This window comes from Dunckerocampus dactyliophorus, chromosome 5 (assembly GCF_027744805.1).
Source record: "Dunckerocampus dactyliophorus isolate RoL2022-P2 chromosome 5, RoL_Ddac_1.1, whole genome shotgun sequence".
In the NCBI taxonomy this organism is placed as follows: domain Eukaryota; kingdom Metazoa; phylum Chordata; class Actinopteri; order Syngnathiformes; family Syngnathidae; genus Dunckerocampus; species Dunckerocampus dactyliophorus.
In genome coordinates, this window is record NC_072823.1 from 23,835,001 (window position 1) to 23,852,076 (window position 17,076).

At 42.4% G+C, this 17,076-nt stretch overlaps 1 protein-coding gene across 3 annotated transcripts in view; it reads left to right on the forward strand.

Annotated features, from left to right (window-relative positions):
• The window catches only part of LOC129181155 (copine-8-like), a 93,712-nt gene that overhangs the window by 32,292 nt on the left and 44,344 nt on the right, over positions 1-17,076 (forward strand). For all 3 annotated transcript variants that reach the window (XM_054775921.1, XM_054775923.1, XM_054775920.1), the window contains 2 exons: positions 3,850-3,889; positions 11,494-11,570. In XM_054775921.1, coding sequence (XP_054631896.1) covers positions 3,850-3,889; positions 11,494-11,570 — 117 coding nt within the window. The remainder of the gene's footprint in view (positions 1-3,849; positions 3,890-11,493; positions 11,571-17,076) is intronic.

The window sequence follows — 17,076 nt, forward strand, 5'->3', positions numbered from 1 at the left end:
CATTTTGTTGCATTTTGCCGGTTTCAGTTTTGAGTTCAGTCTCTGAAACATGAGTAATGCCGGTAGCGTGACGTGGACCTCCAAAAAAATCCTGCAGCTGCGGCAACACGGACCGTTAAGGCTGCGATTGGTCGGCTTGTAGAACATTATTTCCTGTGTGTATACGACTCATGCAGAGGGCGTACAGCTGTCTCCTCTGATTTCAGATCTACATTTGCAATAAAAGTGATTGATTAGTTCTAACCGCAGTAACACTACCCGTCTCTCTTAACGGACGATGGTAATGAGTAGGATGCCGTAATGGGATAAATATAGTCATATACAGTCAAACCTGTCTATAGCGGCCACTGAAGGGAAACGGCAAAAGTGGCCACTATATGTAGACAGGTGGCCACTATAGACAGGTTGGCGGCCAATTTGAATTTGTGCGCCCACATATTAGCATGTTCACAAAAATTTAAAATTTAGTGTTTAAAAATAATTTAAAAAATTAAATCAAAGAAGGTAATAAAATTATAAAAATATAAGTAGCGGAGAAATATTTTTAAAAATTAATTTCCATCTTTGTTTTTTTTTTAAACACGATTTTAAAAGCAAGAAATAAAAATTTTTGTGAACGAGCCTGAGGAATGAGATCTAACAGGATACGCGTGAAGCAGTCATGAATGGGTGTGTACGTGAACAATAGAGTGCGGAGGAGGTGCGAAGATCGTAGTAAACTAACAATACCATTGCTCCTTTCTTATTAAATGGGCTTCTAATCTCTAATTAGTCGGCAATTAAGTGATATTTTAGAGGTTTTATTCCGGTGTTTTGTCCATTTTAGAATCTATTCAGGGCGGCATTGCAAAGTAAGAAGACGTCTTTTTTTATGTGGAACAACTGACAGTTTGTGTGGATCTTGTGAATGATTGTGACTGAGCTAGGACTCAGTAATTAAAGTCTACACACGACGGCTTCATTGCTTAAAAAACGAAACTTTTTCGTGCCAAAATAGTCGGCCAAAATACCGACTCAATCTGCTTGAGTCAGTATTTTGGCCGCTATATGCGGTCAGATATTGTCCAAGGGACACAAAATGGGTGGCCGCTGGCCGCGTTAGACAGGTGACCGCTATACACAGGGTCCACAACACGCAAATTTTCTGCGGGGGATTTTTCAGTGTCCGCTATGGACAGGTGGCCGTTATAGACAGGTGGCCGCTAAGACAGGTTTGACTTGTAGTCATAAAACAATCTTTTTGGTTTTACCTGTTTTTGACAGGAGTTAAATCCACATTGACCAAAAAATAAACGTCCATACTGACCAACACCCCGCCCCCCATGTCTGCATGAAATGGTTCGGTCCAGCTTTAGGACCCAGACTGGTGACGGTGCTTTGTAGCAGACAGTGCACTTCAATCTTGCGTAGTACTAAAATAAAATAATTTTTTCAAAAAGGAAAGTAAGAAAGGAGAGGGAAGAAAAGAATAGTCCTGTATTTAGAAATAAAAGTACATTTCCCGTTTTGAGTTCAAAAGTGAAGCAATCAAAAATAGTCTGTAAAATGTCAAAGGCATGAATGAATGACGGTGTGACATAAAATTTGACCTTACACTTCATTTCTGCACCTTCACTAGTAACAAAATGTAATGAAATATTTCTCCAATTTTGCCACAAAGCCATGGTGGTGCAATGGTATACTCGTCTGCATGAGAAGGCGAAGTAGACAAAGAAGAATCATTTGAATCTGTATTTTTGTGCTAAATATGCATTTTTAAACAATTTATTTTCCTTGTACTCCCAAACATGCATCTAACTAAATTCAGCTTCCAGTCAAATAGCATAAAATGCTTTTCAGGGTCAGTTAAGCCCAATGTGATTTTTTTTTTTTTTTGTAGGGCCCAAAATTCCTGGTGGCGCCCCTTGGTAACGAGCTGACAAGCTAAATACAGTAGACGCCCCTGCAACGTAAATAATCCGTTCCGAGAACCTTTATGTTATAGGGTTTTTTTGTTATACGAAGCGTAAAATACATGTAAATAGCCTAATCCGTTCCAAGATCTTCCCAAACTCACCCCTTTGGCCCTTCAAAATATTCAAAGTCCACCAAATATAGTGGGAAAATATAAGAAAACTTTAGCATAAACATAGTAGAGTAACATTCCAATATAAAATAAGGTAATAAATAAGATTACTGTAAATGAATAAAACTGAAAAACAAAAACAATCAACTAGTTTAAGGGCGACTACGATGAGGAAGGGAGAAGCCTGTCTCTCACACAAACTCACGGATGCGCTGGATAAGTCAGCCAATGAGATGAGAGCGTAGGCGGTGCCCCGATAATCAGCCAATGAGATGAGAGCGTAGGCGGCGCCCCAATAATCAGCCAATGAGATGACAGCGTAGGCGGCGCCCCGATAATCAGCCAATGAGATGACAGCGTAGGCGGCGCCCCGATAATCAGCCAATGAGATGAGAGCGTAGGCGGCGCCTCGATAATCAGCCAATGAGAGCGTGAAGCGTCAGAAGGCGTCACCAAGTGTACTCTGTTAGTCATGGAAAATGTTTCCCTCTCTCTGTCGCGCGAGCTATTCAAATCGAATTTCTGAACTTGCACAGACTTGACGCTTTACGTTATATGGAATGTCTTACGTAAAACAATGCAAAAACTTTACATAAATTCTTTAAATTTCAGTGGAATTTACGTAAAAGGAGGTTTACGTTATGCGAGGTACTACTGTAGTTGACGAGAGTTGTGGTTGCTTACAAAGTTGACTTCACGTCACAAGCTTAATCCTGACCAAGAGGGATAAAAGTCGGGGTGCAAAAAATGGGAAAAATAGAGCAAAAGGTATAAAGTGCCAAGAAAAATCTGAAATGTTGATATTAATAACTAAAAATAACACAAAGCCTTTAGCCTTTTTGCAAAATAAAAAAAAGAAATATCACAGTGACCACCGCATCCTTTGATTTGTCAGTATGTGGGGGGAGTATGATTTTTTTCAAGGTTGGCAGGTCTGATATATGTGTGTGCATGTGTGTGCGTGTGCGTGTGTGTGTGTGGCATCATTAGTCATCATTGCTCAATTCAAAATAAGCTCAGAGCAACCCCCCCACAAGAAGACAGACAGCACAGGACCAAGAGGAATCCTGTCTGGCGCGGTGCCGACGCCGAGTGATGTCATCCACTCACAAGGCGCCGTGGGACATCCACTCCTGTGTGTGCGTTTGTGTGTGTGTGGCCGAGTCAACATACACACACCATGTTTGTGGTTGTTTTTTTGTTCATGCCCCCCACTCCCCACCCTACACACACACACGCGCACACACACACCGTGATTATGAGGTGACATGAATGATTCATGAGGCGTAGAGAATGACAGAGGCGAATGGAACATGAAGCACACCTGTGCCTCACGCCGCCAGCACCTTACCTGACTTCAACGAAAGGCTGCTTTTCTCCTAACTAGCTCACTAGCTGATCCACATCTTCTCGTATTACATCTTAGTCCTTGGATCCAGAAGAGCAAACGAGTAGCGTCCTTGTAGCTGTCAAGGTGCTGGATAGCAGTCATTGAGTTGACAGGTGATGAAGTGTTTTTAAGCCTTGGCGGAGGTCTCTGTCTTCATGAGAACACATGCCATGCTGTTTGTACACATGCATACCCACCCCGAGACTCGTGACAGGTTACAGGAAGCTAATAAAGCTAAATCATAAGCTCTCCAGAGAGGTGAGGGGCACGCATGCAGCTGGAGGACAGATGTGCTCTCTCTCTCTCACACACACACACACACACACACACACACAATCTCTCACAGAAACTATTTGCATTATTGTTATCAATCTTGTGTCCTTTTCTCTCGCAGGTACGACTTAGACTGTAAGAGCGACAACCTCTCCAAACATGTGAGTGTCTCCATCTTTTTTTTTTATTTATTGTTATCGTTTGTGTCTCGTAACAACACGTTCTCACCAGTATTTAGTAGGAAATCATACAAAAGTGATGCTCCTGTAGTAGGTTCAGCCTGAGTGATGGACTCCAAAACATCTTCTTCAAACACAGTGGACATAACACGCTTAAAAAAATGTAATGTGATACAATTCATCCCAATTATAAGGAACCTATAAGGGTGTGTTACTAATCTAATGACCCATTTTTGACTTTAGTCGGAAATTCCGTCACCATGGTTACACAGAATGTTACAAAATATAAATAGCGCTCGATGACCTATGCAGTGAACGTATGTGTGTCATCTTTGAACGGTATGACCTGAATCTATTGCGGCAGAATAAGGCATATATTTTCCCCCCACGTGACTTGTACTTGTGAGGGGTCACCACAGCAAGTCAAATGTTTTTTTGGCTGAATTTTTCAACACACAGTTCGCTTCATGACACAGTTCTGGCCAGGAATTGAACCCATGTCCTCTGTGAAGAAAGGCAGACGCATGTACCAGGACACGAGCAGGGCTCCACTTGCAGGCCTGTAAATCATTTACAAATTGGAGATACATGCATTACACAACGATAGAAAAAAATTCACAGATTTGAAAAATCATGCTTTTTATGTCACATACACGATACAATTTTAAAAAGGAGATACAGCACATATTTTTTGATTGAACTGTGACAATAAAAACATTTAAATCACAAAATGGAATTAGATGTTTTTCATTATGTAGCACTGATTTTTAAAAATTCACAAAATCTGGAGAGTTCATGTGACATACACGATAATATTTGAAAACATAAAAAATTTGGAGGTAAATGTTTCAATTCACAAATTGGATGATGCTTTTCATCAGACAGCAATGAATGAAAAATGTCACAAAATTTCTATGTGACCTACACGATAAAATTAAATAAAAATATTGGAGATACATGTTTTTTTTATTGAGCAGTGACAATTTAAAAAATGGAGCTACATGCTCTCCATTAGACAGCGACAACTTTTTTTTAAATATAAATCACAAAATCTGCAGTTAGATACTTAAGTGATGTTAAAATGCAATAAAAATATAAACGTGGAGGGTTTTTTTAATGGAACTGTACACAATAATTTATAACATCTTTTAAATATACAAATGGAGATACGTGCTTTTCATTAGACAACAATGACAAAATAGTAAACCATCACCCTCATGTGTAGCTCCAGTACATGTATTGTAGATCCAGTACATGCCTTTTGTAGTCATGTTAAAATACCATAAACATGTTGTGGGTATGAAAGACATATAAAGTGGAGGTTCACTTTCAGCACATATAGTGGCTCACTCCATTCCCTAGAATCCCCCATAGAATCCCCCCCTTCATATCACCACACCTATCCGCCTCCTCGTCCTCATCTTCATGGCCGAGAGTGGTTTCCCGTCAGCGCCCTACCCACAATGCCCATGGGGTCCATCTGATCGCAGCATGAAGGCCGACGACGCTTGGATGCGTCCTGTCGGCACTGTGGATGTGTGGGATGCGAGATCTGGCACGCATCTCCATTGTCCGCTCCTTCTCCAGTTGTCTGGCTATAAATAGCATAAAATAAAATAAATAGCAATATATTTCATACAAGATAATAAGAAGAGTGTCTCAGTGGTGGGCATCATTACGGACGCGTCCCCTTCCTCTCTCTCCTCCTCTCCCTACCATCAGGGAGGATGTTGTTCCATATGCTTTGTTTACGTACCTTATGCGCATACTGTATGGCCGCAGGGAAGACGTGCCGTACACTAATGCGGAATTAAGTGCTTTACATGATTTATTTTTTGTGCCCTTTCTTCCTGACAGATGCTTGTCAGGCCTATTTCACGTCTTGCTTATTTTGCTAATGAAACATGCACACTACAGTCATTATTTTGCAATATGTAGTAGATTTGTTTACAAGTGTAATATTCTACTGAATCTTTTGAGCCCTAAATAGTGTTTCTCCAAATATAGAAAGATTTTCTGTGCACCTAAAGGTCGACATAGATTTTCTTAGTATGAAAATAACAAGTACATTTTGATGGATGGATGGATGGATGGATGTGATATTGTACATGTTTTTATCCCTGGGTAAGAAAAAAACTGGATCTCATTTGATGTCTCATGGAAGAAATCTGAATTTAGACTCAAATTCCCATTTATATTCTGTGCCATGAAGGAAAAAAAAACGTGTGATTACCGCCTGTGCAAAGCCTGGTGCCATTACAATGAAGCAGACAATGTTATAGAGCTTAAAGTAGAAGATGTACATTTTTACACACCCTGGCAAAAACTACATTCATAGGTATAAATCAACTTTTTATTTTCAAAAAGTTAATAAAATATCATATTTCAAACATATATGGACAAATGTGAGTGACACCAAGTAACACATTTGTGCACAAAGTATGCTTGTTCAGTAGTAGTACAGTAGTCCCTCGCCACATCGTGGTTCGAATTTCGGGGCTTCAGTCTATTACAGTTTTTCAAAAATATATTAATTAATAAATCATACTGTTTTGTGGTACAAGCAGATTGTTCACATTTTTGCCTAAATTAAGCATTTTCAAGCAGAAAAATACAGGTAGGTAGATGAAGTAATACCGAAATATAAACCATTCAAAAGGCACAATCAAAGACGTGATATGTACTGTAGTACTCTACACTGGTGACTAGGTGTCAGTATTATTACTGTAATTTTTGGTGAGACACAAAAGTGTCATGAACGGCTAAGCCGGAGTAAGGATCCCAATGCAGAGAGTGACGCTTGAAGCTTTAACAAAAAGTTTTAATGTACAACAGAGGGTAGGAACAGGAAAAGGCGGCAAGAGAGTCCAACAAAACACACAGGCCGAGCCTAGGAGACGTAACAAAAAACATTACTACATAAGGTAGTAGGGAAAAGGCCTGGACAACTAAAAAGCACCACTACAAAAGGTAGCAAGGAACAGGTGAGAGTCCGGTACAGAGGCGCTGCTGGGGTAGCCAAGCAGGAAGAAGTACTCACGAATGCAGTAGGTCAAAGACTAGGGGACCAATCGGGAATAGCTAAGACGGGAGCTCGAAGAGCGACGTAGCTGAAGGTACGATCTGGCAACAAGTCCGAGTGTCCTGCTTAAATACACGCCGCCTGTAATAGTGTGCAGGTGTGTGCAGGTAGCTTCCGCTGGCTTGGTGGCAACTGCAAGACACAGCAGACAGGCGGCAGCAAAAAGGACAGACACAGAATGTGACACAAAAGTACCAGATTAAACAACAGAACAGCCGGAACCACAGGCTTTTATGGTAGGTTTGAATGATGTCACAACAGGCACAATAATCCCTCATAAAAACACAGGCTACTGTTGCAGCCGTAACACACTCCAAGTAGAACTCTGAACCTCGGACGTCGCTTCCTGCTTGTCCCGCCACTCAAGTCAGACACAAGCACAAGTCTTATGGCTTATTATAGTCTTATTATGTCCACAATATTGACTAATACGAGCGTAAAGGTGACTTTAGGGGTGTTATTTCACATCTAGATGGCTCTAATAATGTTAAAAACTGTATTTAGAAGGTTTTTAACAGGTTCTGTATGCTGTAACTGCAAAAATATTCATATGAATAAGGAATAGTACTTTTCACTTATCACGGTTGGGTCTGGAACCAATTAACGACGATATACGAGGGACCACCGTATTTCTCATCATAAATGTGTGTGTGTGTGTGGTTGGCTGTGTCCCGAATGCAACATCTGATGAGTGATATGTCATTCCAAAACTTACAACCAATTGAAATGAGATTTAACCTCCAAATTTCAAATTGGGCAAAATGTTGATCAGATTAACTCTGAAGAAGTCACAGGAAGTTACACTTTATGGGTCTTTCATCGGGAAAGCATCATTGTTTCTGGTGGAAACCCCCAAACAGTAGACTAACATAAAAAGCGGTTATTTAAGATAGAACTGTAGAATGTGATGCATGAGAAATTCAGAAGATCTTTGGTGGGACACATTGTCTCCAACCATTCATTTGTAGTTGTCCAAGTTCTTAAAGTTTGTGCCAGTTGCTCAGTGGTATAGTTTTACTTGGAAGAGTCTCTCTCTTGCTACTTTGTTCTGAGATTGGTCATAACAAGCCAGCACTGGGCTGTAGCTGCTAGCTCGCATTTTATGCGTCCAGACCTATGTGAGACGTTGGCCAGCACTGGCAATGATCTTTGGAGCAGATTTGCGCCTGCGGGACTCATGTGTGGAGCACTCGAACACGCATGCACGTGTGCAATCACATCCACACACATAAACAATGTATGATTGCACAGACTTCTTGTTGTTGCCCAAAGGCTCAACCTCCTCATCGACAGTAAATACTCTTGTGGTCGCCCTACAGACATCGGCAAGGACACTGGTGCCTCCCCCCTGTCCCCTCACTGGGCTTGCAGTCCAAACTAACATGCTACATTCAAGAAAATTTTAAGACCTCTGACTAGGAAAAGTGCAGCGGAATGACCAATACAATTGCAGAACAATTAAATAATCATCCAAGCTGGCTTCATCCGTTCATGCTCAAAGACTAGATGGGACAGGTCAAGTCTGAGGGGATGGTGCAGGATCCAAACTATTTATTGTTTACTTTCACTCTTTTGTGGTGCGTTAAAGGCTCTGTCCCACTGCACCATTTAATGAACCGGTCTGAGAAATGAAGGCGTATGTCTTTTGGGCTTTTTCATTTGTTTTTCAGCTGCTTTTCTAGACGTTGACAGACATCCAAACCTTGGACTTGTTGCCGGTGAATATTCTCATTCGTCCATTTGTCATTGTATTCTCAGTGAGTTGCATCGATCACAACTGGACTGTCCAGGTTGTCTTAGTCGATGTTCGAGCATGCTTCAGAAGTTTATGCTCAAGGATTTGGTGGGACAAACACTAGACTGACTAGGTAGGGCAGCACCAGTCTGAGGAGCTTGGTGCAGGATCCAAAGTGTTTATTGTCTAAAGGTAGAGGCATGTCCAGACGAGAACAGGTCCACTTTTGTGTGGTGTCAAATGACAGTCTTTAAGATACAATGGAGTGGGGGCTCTGCTTGCCAACGACAGTCATTTGCATGGTATCACCCTTGTTGGCATTCCATTTAGATGTATTGCTGGTTATGGACATGCTTGAAACCAAGGTGGCTGTGCATTTCTTTGTTAGAGGCTAAATGATTGCATCTTTTAGGAAGGGATGAAAAGACAGCTTTGTATGTGGGGGAGGGATGGTGCCACAGACCACCCCCTCTGTTCTTAGATTGTTTCTCAACTTTTACATAGATGGCCTCCCTCACTCCCCTTTCAAACCACCTGTCTTTGGAGCATTGGATAGCAATTTGGGCCTTCTGTTTTTTTTTTGCTTTGTTATCCTGACGGAAACTTATCAAGTTATAGACTTTCATGGCTGTTGCGCAAGCGGAAGGGTGATAGTAGTCCAAAATAATAGTATCCCAAGGAAACACTGATCCCAATATACTTTCAAAATGAGCCACGGTGCTAGCACAGTAGCTACTTTGACATTTTGATTGAGCGTAAGTTGATTAGTCATGCCTGGACAGTGAGGCACAGGGATGACAACATGAAAAGGCGACTGCTGTGTAAAAACTACAACAGAGTCAATGTCAAGAGTTTTTGTTAAAGAATGACTTTAAACGCCTTTGGTTACTCTTACTTAAAGTGCTCATGGCATAAAAAAAAAAGTTTACGGTAACTAAATGAAGGTACTGACTTAATAACATTTTTTTTCATCCTGCTGTCATAGATAAATAAACAACTACGAAATAGGACTGAAATGAAGTGGTCATTTTGACACAATTTGACACGCCCCCCAGTGAGTCTTCTGAACCGACGCCATCTTGGCTGTGACGTCATGACCAGAACACATTTCAGGAACCAGATTCAAACACATGCAACCACGAACCCACAGCAAAGCCAAGAACGTGACATATTCACAACAATAACACAATAATAGCATTCACTGATATTGTGTTGTGATAACTATGATATAACAAACACAAAAAACACTGACAGCTGAAAAATAAAAGACCAGTGAACAGCAATCGCTGCTTATTTAGCCCTGCAATGAAACCCCGTGCTATTATTCTAGATTCCTAGAACAGATGTAGTAATAAAAATGTACTTACTGAAACTGACAGATCGACTGCAAGATAAGCTAGAAAGATGAGTGACAACAATCCATGTTTTGTTATAGCAATTCACGTCGAGAACACAGGCAACAGGTGCTAACACAGCCATAAACGCACGCAAAGAAAGACACACACCAATAATAACATTCACTAATATTGTGTTGTGAGGAGTATGATAAGTTTTATTGGCAGTGATATCCACAACAGATACCACATTAGCTGCCTAGCTAGCGTGTCAGCTTGGAATCCACACTCCATCAGCACTAGACTGGCTGCTATGGAGAATATTAGCAGGAGAAATGTGAATTTACTTACTGTCACCTTGGCACACTTTTCCACAGTCTGATCTTGTGGTTTTTTGACTTTTTATTTCCTATTATTGCGGAGCAGTATTGAAACATTTGTCCCACGAAGTTTGCCGATCATCAGACGAGGCGAATGGTGTCCTTTAGAAATGTGAACAAGCTTCCTCTGTCTCCTCGGGTGTTCCAGCAAAAGCCTTCAACACAACGAGCAGGCATGATATAAAAAAAATATAGATCAAACAATAGAAATTCACAGAGAACTGGAGCATAATAACAGGTAATGCATTGTAGCGACTGCTATTGGCTGGCGACCAGTCCAGGGTGTGCCCCGCCTCTCGCCCGAGCTCAGCTGGGATGGGCACCAGAATACCCCCGCTACCCTGATTAGGATAGGCGGCATAGAAAATGGATGGATGGCATTGTAGTGAACAGGGAGTTCCGGATGGGACTGTTCGGTGTAGACAGACTCGGAAGAAGTGACAAAAATGTTTAAAAAATGGTAAATATTTCAGTATAGAAACACACGTCTAACACAGGAAATATGCCTTTCAGTGTTATTTTCACAGCAAAAATAGCAAGCTTAACATGTCTTGTAGTGTCATGAGTACTTTAAGCTACGGCCCAAAACATTTGAATTTGCCACCGTATGACACGGACTGATGTAAATATTTAGACGGAGGCAGATGGAATCGTTAAATGGTGCAGTGGGACAAAGCCTTAAAATACAGTGGAGTGAGACCTCTGCCTGTCATTTGAGTGGAATCATGCTCGCTAGTATTCCATTCAGTTGTAACAATGGTCAGTCGAGGTAGCTGAAAACCAAGAGTGGCTGTTTTGTGTTTTTTATTTGTTGATTGTTATCCCGCAATGAAATACAAATAAATGCATAACTTTTATTTACCGGTAATTGTTTTTTTATGGATTTCCGGTTTCTATGTTAGAATAAACCTACCATAAAAATGATGGACAGTTCATATCTTTGTAATGGGGTCAACTTTACCAATGTTTTTATTTTCCCCACTGGATACTGTATATTTTTAATGACATGTTACATTCTAATGACATATATTATGTATATGTTTCTGCTGGTGCAGGACTTCCTGGGCCAGGCCTTCTGCACGCTGGGCGAGATCGTGGGCTCTCTGGGAAGCCGCTTGGAAAAGCCTTTGATGTAAGTAGAAGATGTTATCAGCGTATCCTCTGCCTTTTTAATTAGACGCTTTCCTGCAGAAGGCCAAAAGGCAGCGGCGCGCTAATCAGGGCGCAGCCATCATTAGCTGTCATCACCACGGCTCCATTCAGCGCCGTCAATCCTGAATCTGCACGTTTTAGGATGATGTTGACGATGATGATGTTGATGAGAGCTTGAAGAGCAGCAGGCCGAATGACAGCGTGTAAACATGGCGGCGTGGTAAACAGTGTCGAGTCAAAGAGACAGCTCGCCTACCCAAAGGGAACACGACCGAGCTTAAACGCAAGTGAAGCCTCATTTGGTTTCATCTTCATTCATATAAACTGGGTATACGTCTTGCTTATGTAAAAACATGCAGTTGTCCCTCGCTACATCGGGGTTTGAACATTGCTCCCTACTTTAGCGAGGTTTTTCAAATATTAATTAATTAACAATTGATTGGTGTTTTGTGGTTGACTATGGCCTTTATTAGTCAAAAAATATTAAAAGGAAAGTCATAATTACAAGAAGAAAATTTACAAGAAGAAAGTTGAACATTTTTTGGGGAAAAAACAACAGCAGAAATGGGGAAAAAAGCTGTAATTTTATGAGAATAAAGTCAAAATATTATGTAATGTTGAAAAACAAACAAAACAAACTAAAGTTGTATTTTTTGGAAAATTAGGTTGGACAAAAAAGTTATATTATGGGAATCAAGCCAAGGTATTACAAAAATGAAAATTTACAAAGATTAGTTAAGGTGAAAGTTTAAATATTTGGAAAATTAAAAAAAAAAACAAACAGCAAAATGGGGAAAAAAGAGGGAAGGCCGAAGTTCACACTAATATGCTTTATCACCTACATCAGAAAGATGAGATTCAGTTTTTTTCTACATGTTTTGGTTTGGAAAAGATCAAAGTGGCCTTTTGGTCTTTTGTGGAAAAAGTTTGGACACTTGAGTGATAGAGTGAAAAAAAGTTATCCTCCCATTCCGTTTGGAAGTGGTATGTTTTTGGCTTCTTACTTTGTTCTTCTTTCCCACTCAGTTTAAAACACTTTAAGTTTAGAACAAATAAATTGGAGGCTAACTAGTTAGCTTGGTAGCTTGCTATACTGTATGCTACGAGCGGCAGCTGTCCCTGCAGTGTTGCCTGCACATTACAGTTGCTCAATGTGGTGTAAACAAAGAATAATAGGAGTTTAAAGGTGACTATGGGGTGTTATTTCATGTCTACAGGGCTATGATAATGGAATCGTAAACAGGTCATAAACAGGTTTTCTGTGCTTTAACTATGAAAATATTCTGTTGATTAATAATGAATGAATTCCCTTATCGCGGCCGGGTCTGGAACCAATTAACTGTAATAAACGAGGGATGACTGTCTATCTATCCATCTATCCATTTTCTATCCATTTTCTATAGTGCTTGTTGTCATTTGGGTCACAGGTGACATAACATGCATACAGTATTATATACATACACTCCTCCCTGAGCTACCACTTTATCGTGGTGGAGGAGTTTGCGTGTCCTGATGATCCTAGGAGCTAAGTTTTCGGGGGTTTTCATGCCCCTGGTAGGGTCACCCACGACAAACAGGTACAAGGTGAGGGACAAGACAAAGGGTGGCTCAATAGGCCCCTTTGATGAAACAAACAATTGGACCACATTTTCCCTTGCCTGGATGCAGGTCACTGGGGGCCACCTCTGGAGCCAGGCCTGGAGGAGGGGCATGGGTCCCCCCTCCAATGAGCTCACCACTCATGGGAGGGGCCAAAGGGGTTGCGTGCAGAGTGAGCTGGATGGCAGCTGAAGGCGGGGACCTTGGCAGTCCGATCATCGGCTTCAGATGCTAGCTCTTGGGACATGGAATGTCACCTCTCTGGTAGGGAAAGAGCCTGAGCTGGTGTACAAGGTTGAGAAGTTCCGGCTAGATATAGTCGGACTCACCTCAACGCATAGCAAGGGCTCTGGAACCAGTCCTCTTGAGAGGGGATGGACTTTGTTCCACTCTGGCGTTGCCAGCAGTGAAAGGTGACGGGCAGGGGTGGCAATTCTTGTTGCGCCACGGCTTGTGGCCTGTATGTTGGAGTTTAACCCGGTGAACGAGAGGGTAGTTTCCCTTCAGCTTCGGGTGGGGGGACAGGTCCTGACTGTTGTTTGTGCGTATGTGCCAAAGAGCAGTTCAGAATAGCCACCCTTTTTGGAGTCTCTAGAGGGAGTACTGAAGAGTGCTCCCTCAGGGGATTCCCTTGTTCTGCTGGGGGACTTCAACACTCACCTTGGCAGCGACCGTGAGACCTGCAGAGGCGTGAATGGGAGGAACGGCCCCCCTGATCTGAACCTGAGCGGTGCTTTGTTATTGGACTTGTGTGCTCGTCATGTTCAAGCATAAGGGTGTCCACATGTGCACTTGGCACCAGGACACCCTAGGCCGCACTTCAATGATTGACTTTGTGGTTGTATCATCGGACTTGCGGCGATATGTTTTGGACACTCAGGTGAAGAGAGGAGTGGAGCTGTCAACCGAACACTACCTGGTGGTAAGTTTACTCCGATGGTGGGGCAGGATGGCGGTCAGACCTGGCAGGCCCAAACTTATTGTGAGGGTCTGCTGGGAACGACTGGCAGAGTCCCCTGTCAGAAGGAGTTTCAACTCCCACCTCCGGGAGAGCTTCGACCATGTTTCGAGGGAGGTGGCAGACATTGAGTCTGAATGAGCCATGTTCCGTGCCTCCATTGTAGAGGCATCGGAGCTGTGGCCGTAAGGTGGTTGGTACCTGTTGTGGCGGTAATCCCAGAACAGGTTGGTGGACACCTGTGGTGAGGCATGCCGTCAAGCTGAAGGAGTTCTATCGGGCCTTTTTGGCTCATGGGATTCCGGAAGCATCTGACAGGTATCGGCAGGCCAAGCGGTCTGTGGCTCTGGCAATCGCTGAGGCAAGAAATCGGACATGGGAGGAGTTTGGAGAAGCCATGGAGAACGACTTCTGGACGGCATCGAAGAGATTCTGGACCACCATCCGGCGTTTCAGGAGGGGCAAGCAGTGCACAGTCAACACCGTGTATGGTGGGGATGGTGTTCTGCTGACCTCGACTCGGGATGTTGTCGATCGGTGGAAAGAATACTCCGAAGACCTCCTTAATCTCACCGACACGTCTTCCTACGAGGAAGCAGAGCATGGAGACTCCTCAGTGGGCTCTCCTATCTCTGGGGCTGAGGTTGCTGAGGTTGTCAAAAAGCTCCTCGGTGGCAGGGCCCTGGGGGTGGATGAGTTCCTTAAGGCCCTGGATGCTGTAGGCATGTCTTAGTTTACACGACTCTGCAGCATCGTGTGGGCATCGGGGGCAGTGTGTTCCAACTATGGTGGAATCACACTCCTCAGCCTCCCTTGTAAGGTCTATTCAGGGATTCTGGAGTGGGGGATCCGCCGGATAGTTGAATCTTAGATTCAGGAGGAGCAGTGTGGCTTTCGTCCTGGTCGTGGAACTGTGGAACAGCTCTAGAAGGCATTTGACCGTGTTCCTCGAGGAATTCGGTGGGGAGTACTCCGGGAGTATGGGGTATGGGACCAGCTAATTCAGGCTGTTCGTTCCCTGTATGATCGGTGTCAGAGTTTGGTTCGCATTGGCCATAAGTCAGACCTGTTTCCAGTGAGGGTTGGACTCCGCCAGGGCTGCCCTTTGTCACCGATTCTGTTGATTATTTTTATGGACAGAATTCTAGGCGCAGCCACGGCGTTGAGGGGTTCCGGTTTGGTGGCTGCAGGATTGAGTCTCTGCTTTTTGCAGATGATGTGGTCCTGCTGGCTTCATCAAGCCGTGAACTTCAACTTTCACTGGATCAGTTTGCAGCCGAGTGTGAAGTGGCTGGGATGCGAATAAGTACCTCCGATCTAGGATAAGCGGTAGAAGATGGATGGATGGATGGATAGACATATACCTATAAATACATATTAAAAAAAACCTTGATGACTTTAAAACAAAACATTTCATATTACCTGATCACTCTACAATTTACTGGCCTTTTTAAGAGCATGAATGGGATGAAATGTTAGCACTTTTATCGACTGACGCTTTTATTTACGGCAAACCACAGCAGCAGCAAACAGGAATGGAACAACCTTCTCCTCCTGCTGTGTTTGGGCTGTTTTACAGCATGTCTTCAACGCCTGACAAACAATGTTTATTTCTTGTATCATTTCATCACGCGGATGTTCAATTCAGTCACTAATGTTCTGTCTAACCTAATCTTTCCATCTAATTCCCTCCACTATACAGTAGAGATGCACTATTTGTGGAGCTTACAAGATGCCCAGCAAAAGCGAAAAATTGCAAATCATGGACGCATCCATAAAAAGCCCTAAAAATGACCATGTTTTATACTGTAAACTCTATGATATGCCTCTCACAGTTATTAAACACATTTTAAATTCAGATTTACACATTAAGAAACAATTACGGACACAAGTACACAATGTTGTTCTTGCTCAACATCACGTTTTGTGAAAGTGTCTTCCTGCTGGAAAGTGCTGAGTGAATTGACTTGTGAGACAGCACCCTCTGCTGGATTCATACCTGCAGCTCTGTTTTTTCCCTGCAGAACCACAAAAAATGCAAATTATTTACAATTTAAAGCAGAGAAGAGAAGTTTGCAAATATGCGAGGGAGCAAATGGCGAACCGCAAATAGGTGGGGATCTCCTGTACAGATAACATAACATCATAACACATAGCGTAACGTAAGGTGGTGTAGCGTCATGTAATGTAACTTAGCGTAATGTAGAGTAACATTGCGTCTGCGCTGCACACTGCAACACTGCATGGCATAACGTAAAGTAGCATAACGTAATGTACTTTAGCGTAACTTAGCCTAATGTACGGCACAACACATCATATCATACTTTAACGTAGCGTAGGGTAGCGCAGCGTCTGCGCTGCACATCACAAAATATAACATAAGACATACTGTAGTGTAACGTAACGTGATAGCTTAATAACATGACATAGCATCATCAAAACATTTTACTTGTGTGAATTAGCTAAAACGTCTCCACAATAAAAGGTAGGATGTTGAGAGAGAGAAGTCAAGGCCACACTCACCACACACACACACACACACATTATAAGATGGAGCATGTGAGGCTTGGTGTAATGGTTGTTCAGCCTCAGGAGGATAACAAAAACAAACACACAGCTCTCTCCATGCTGTCTGTGTGTGTGTATATACGATAGATATATGTTTGTGTGTCTATACAGTATATATATATACAGTATATGTTTATGTCTCTGTGTGTGTGTGTGTGTGTGTGGTGTGAGATGAGCAATGCAGCTTTAAGGTTTCAGTTGAAAAATGACAGAGAAGACGAAATGTGATGTAAGAATGTGTTTTTGTGGCCAACTTACGTAATCACGCCAGCCTGCAGTCATTCACTCTTTCAACGTTTCTTTCTTTAAATTTCATAATCATTCCTTTTTCTAGATTTATATTCAGTCGTGTGTGTTTGAT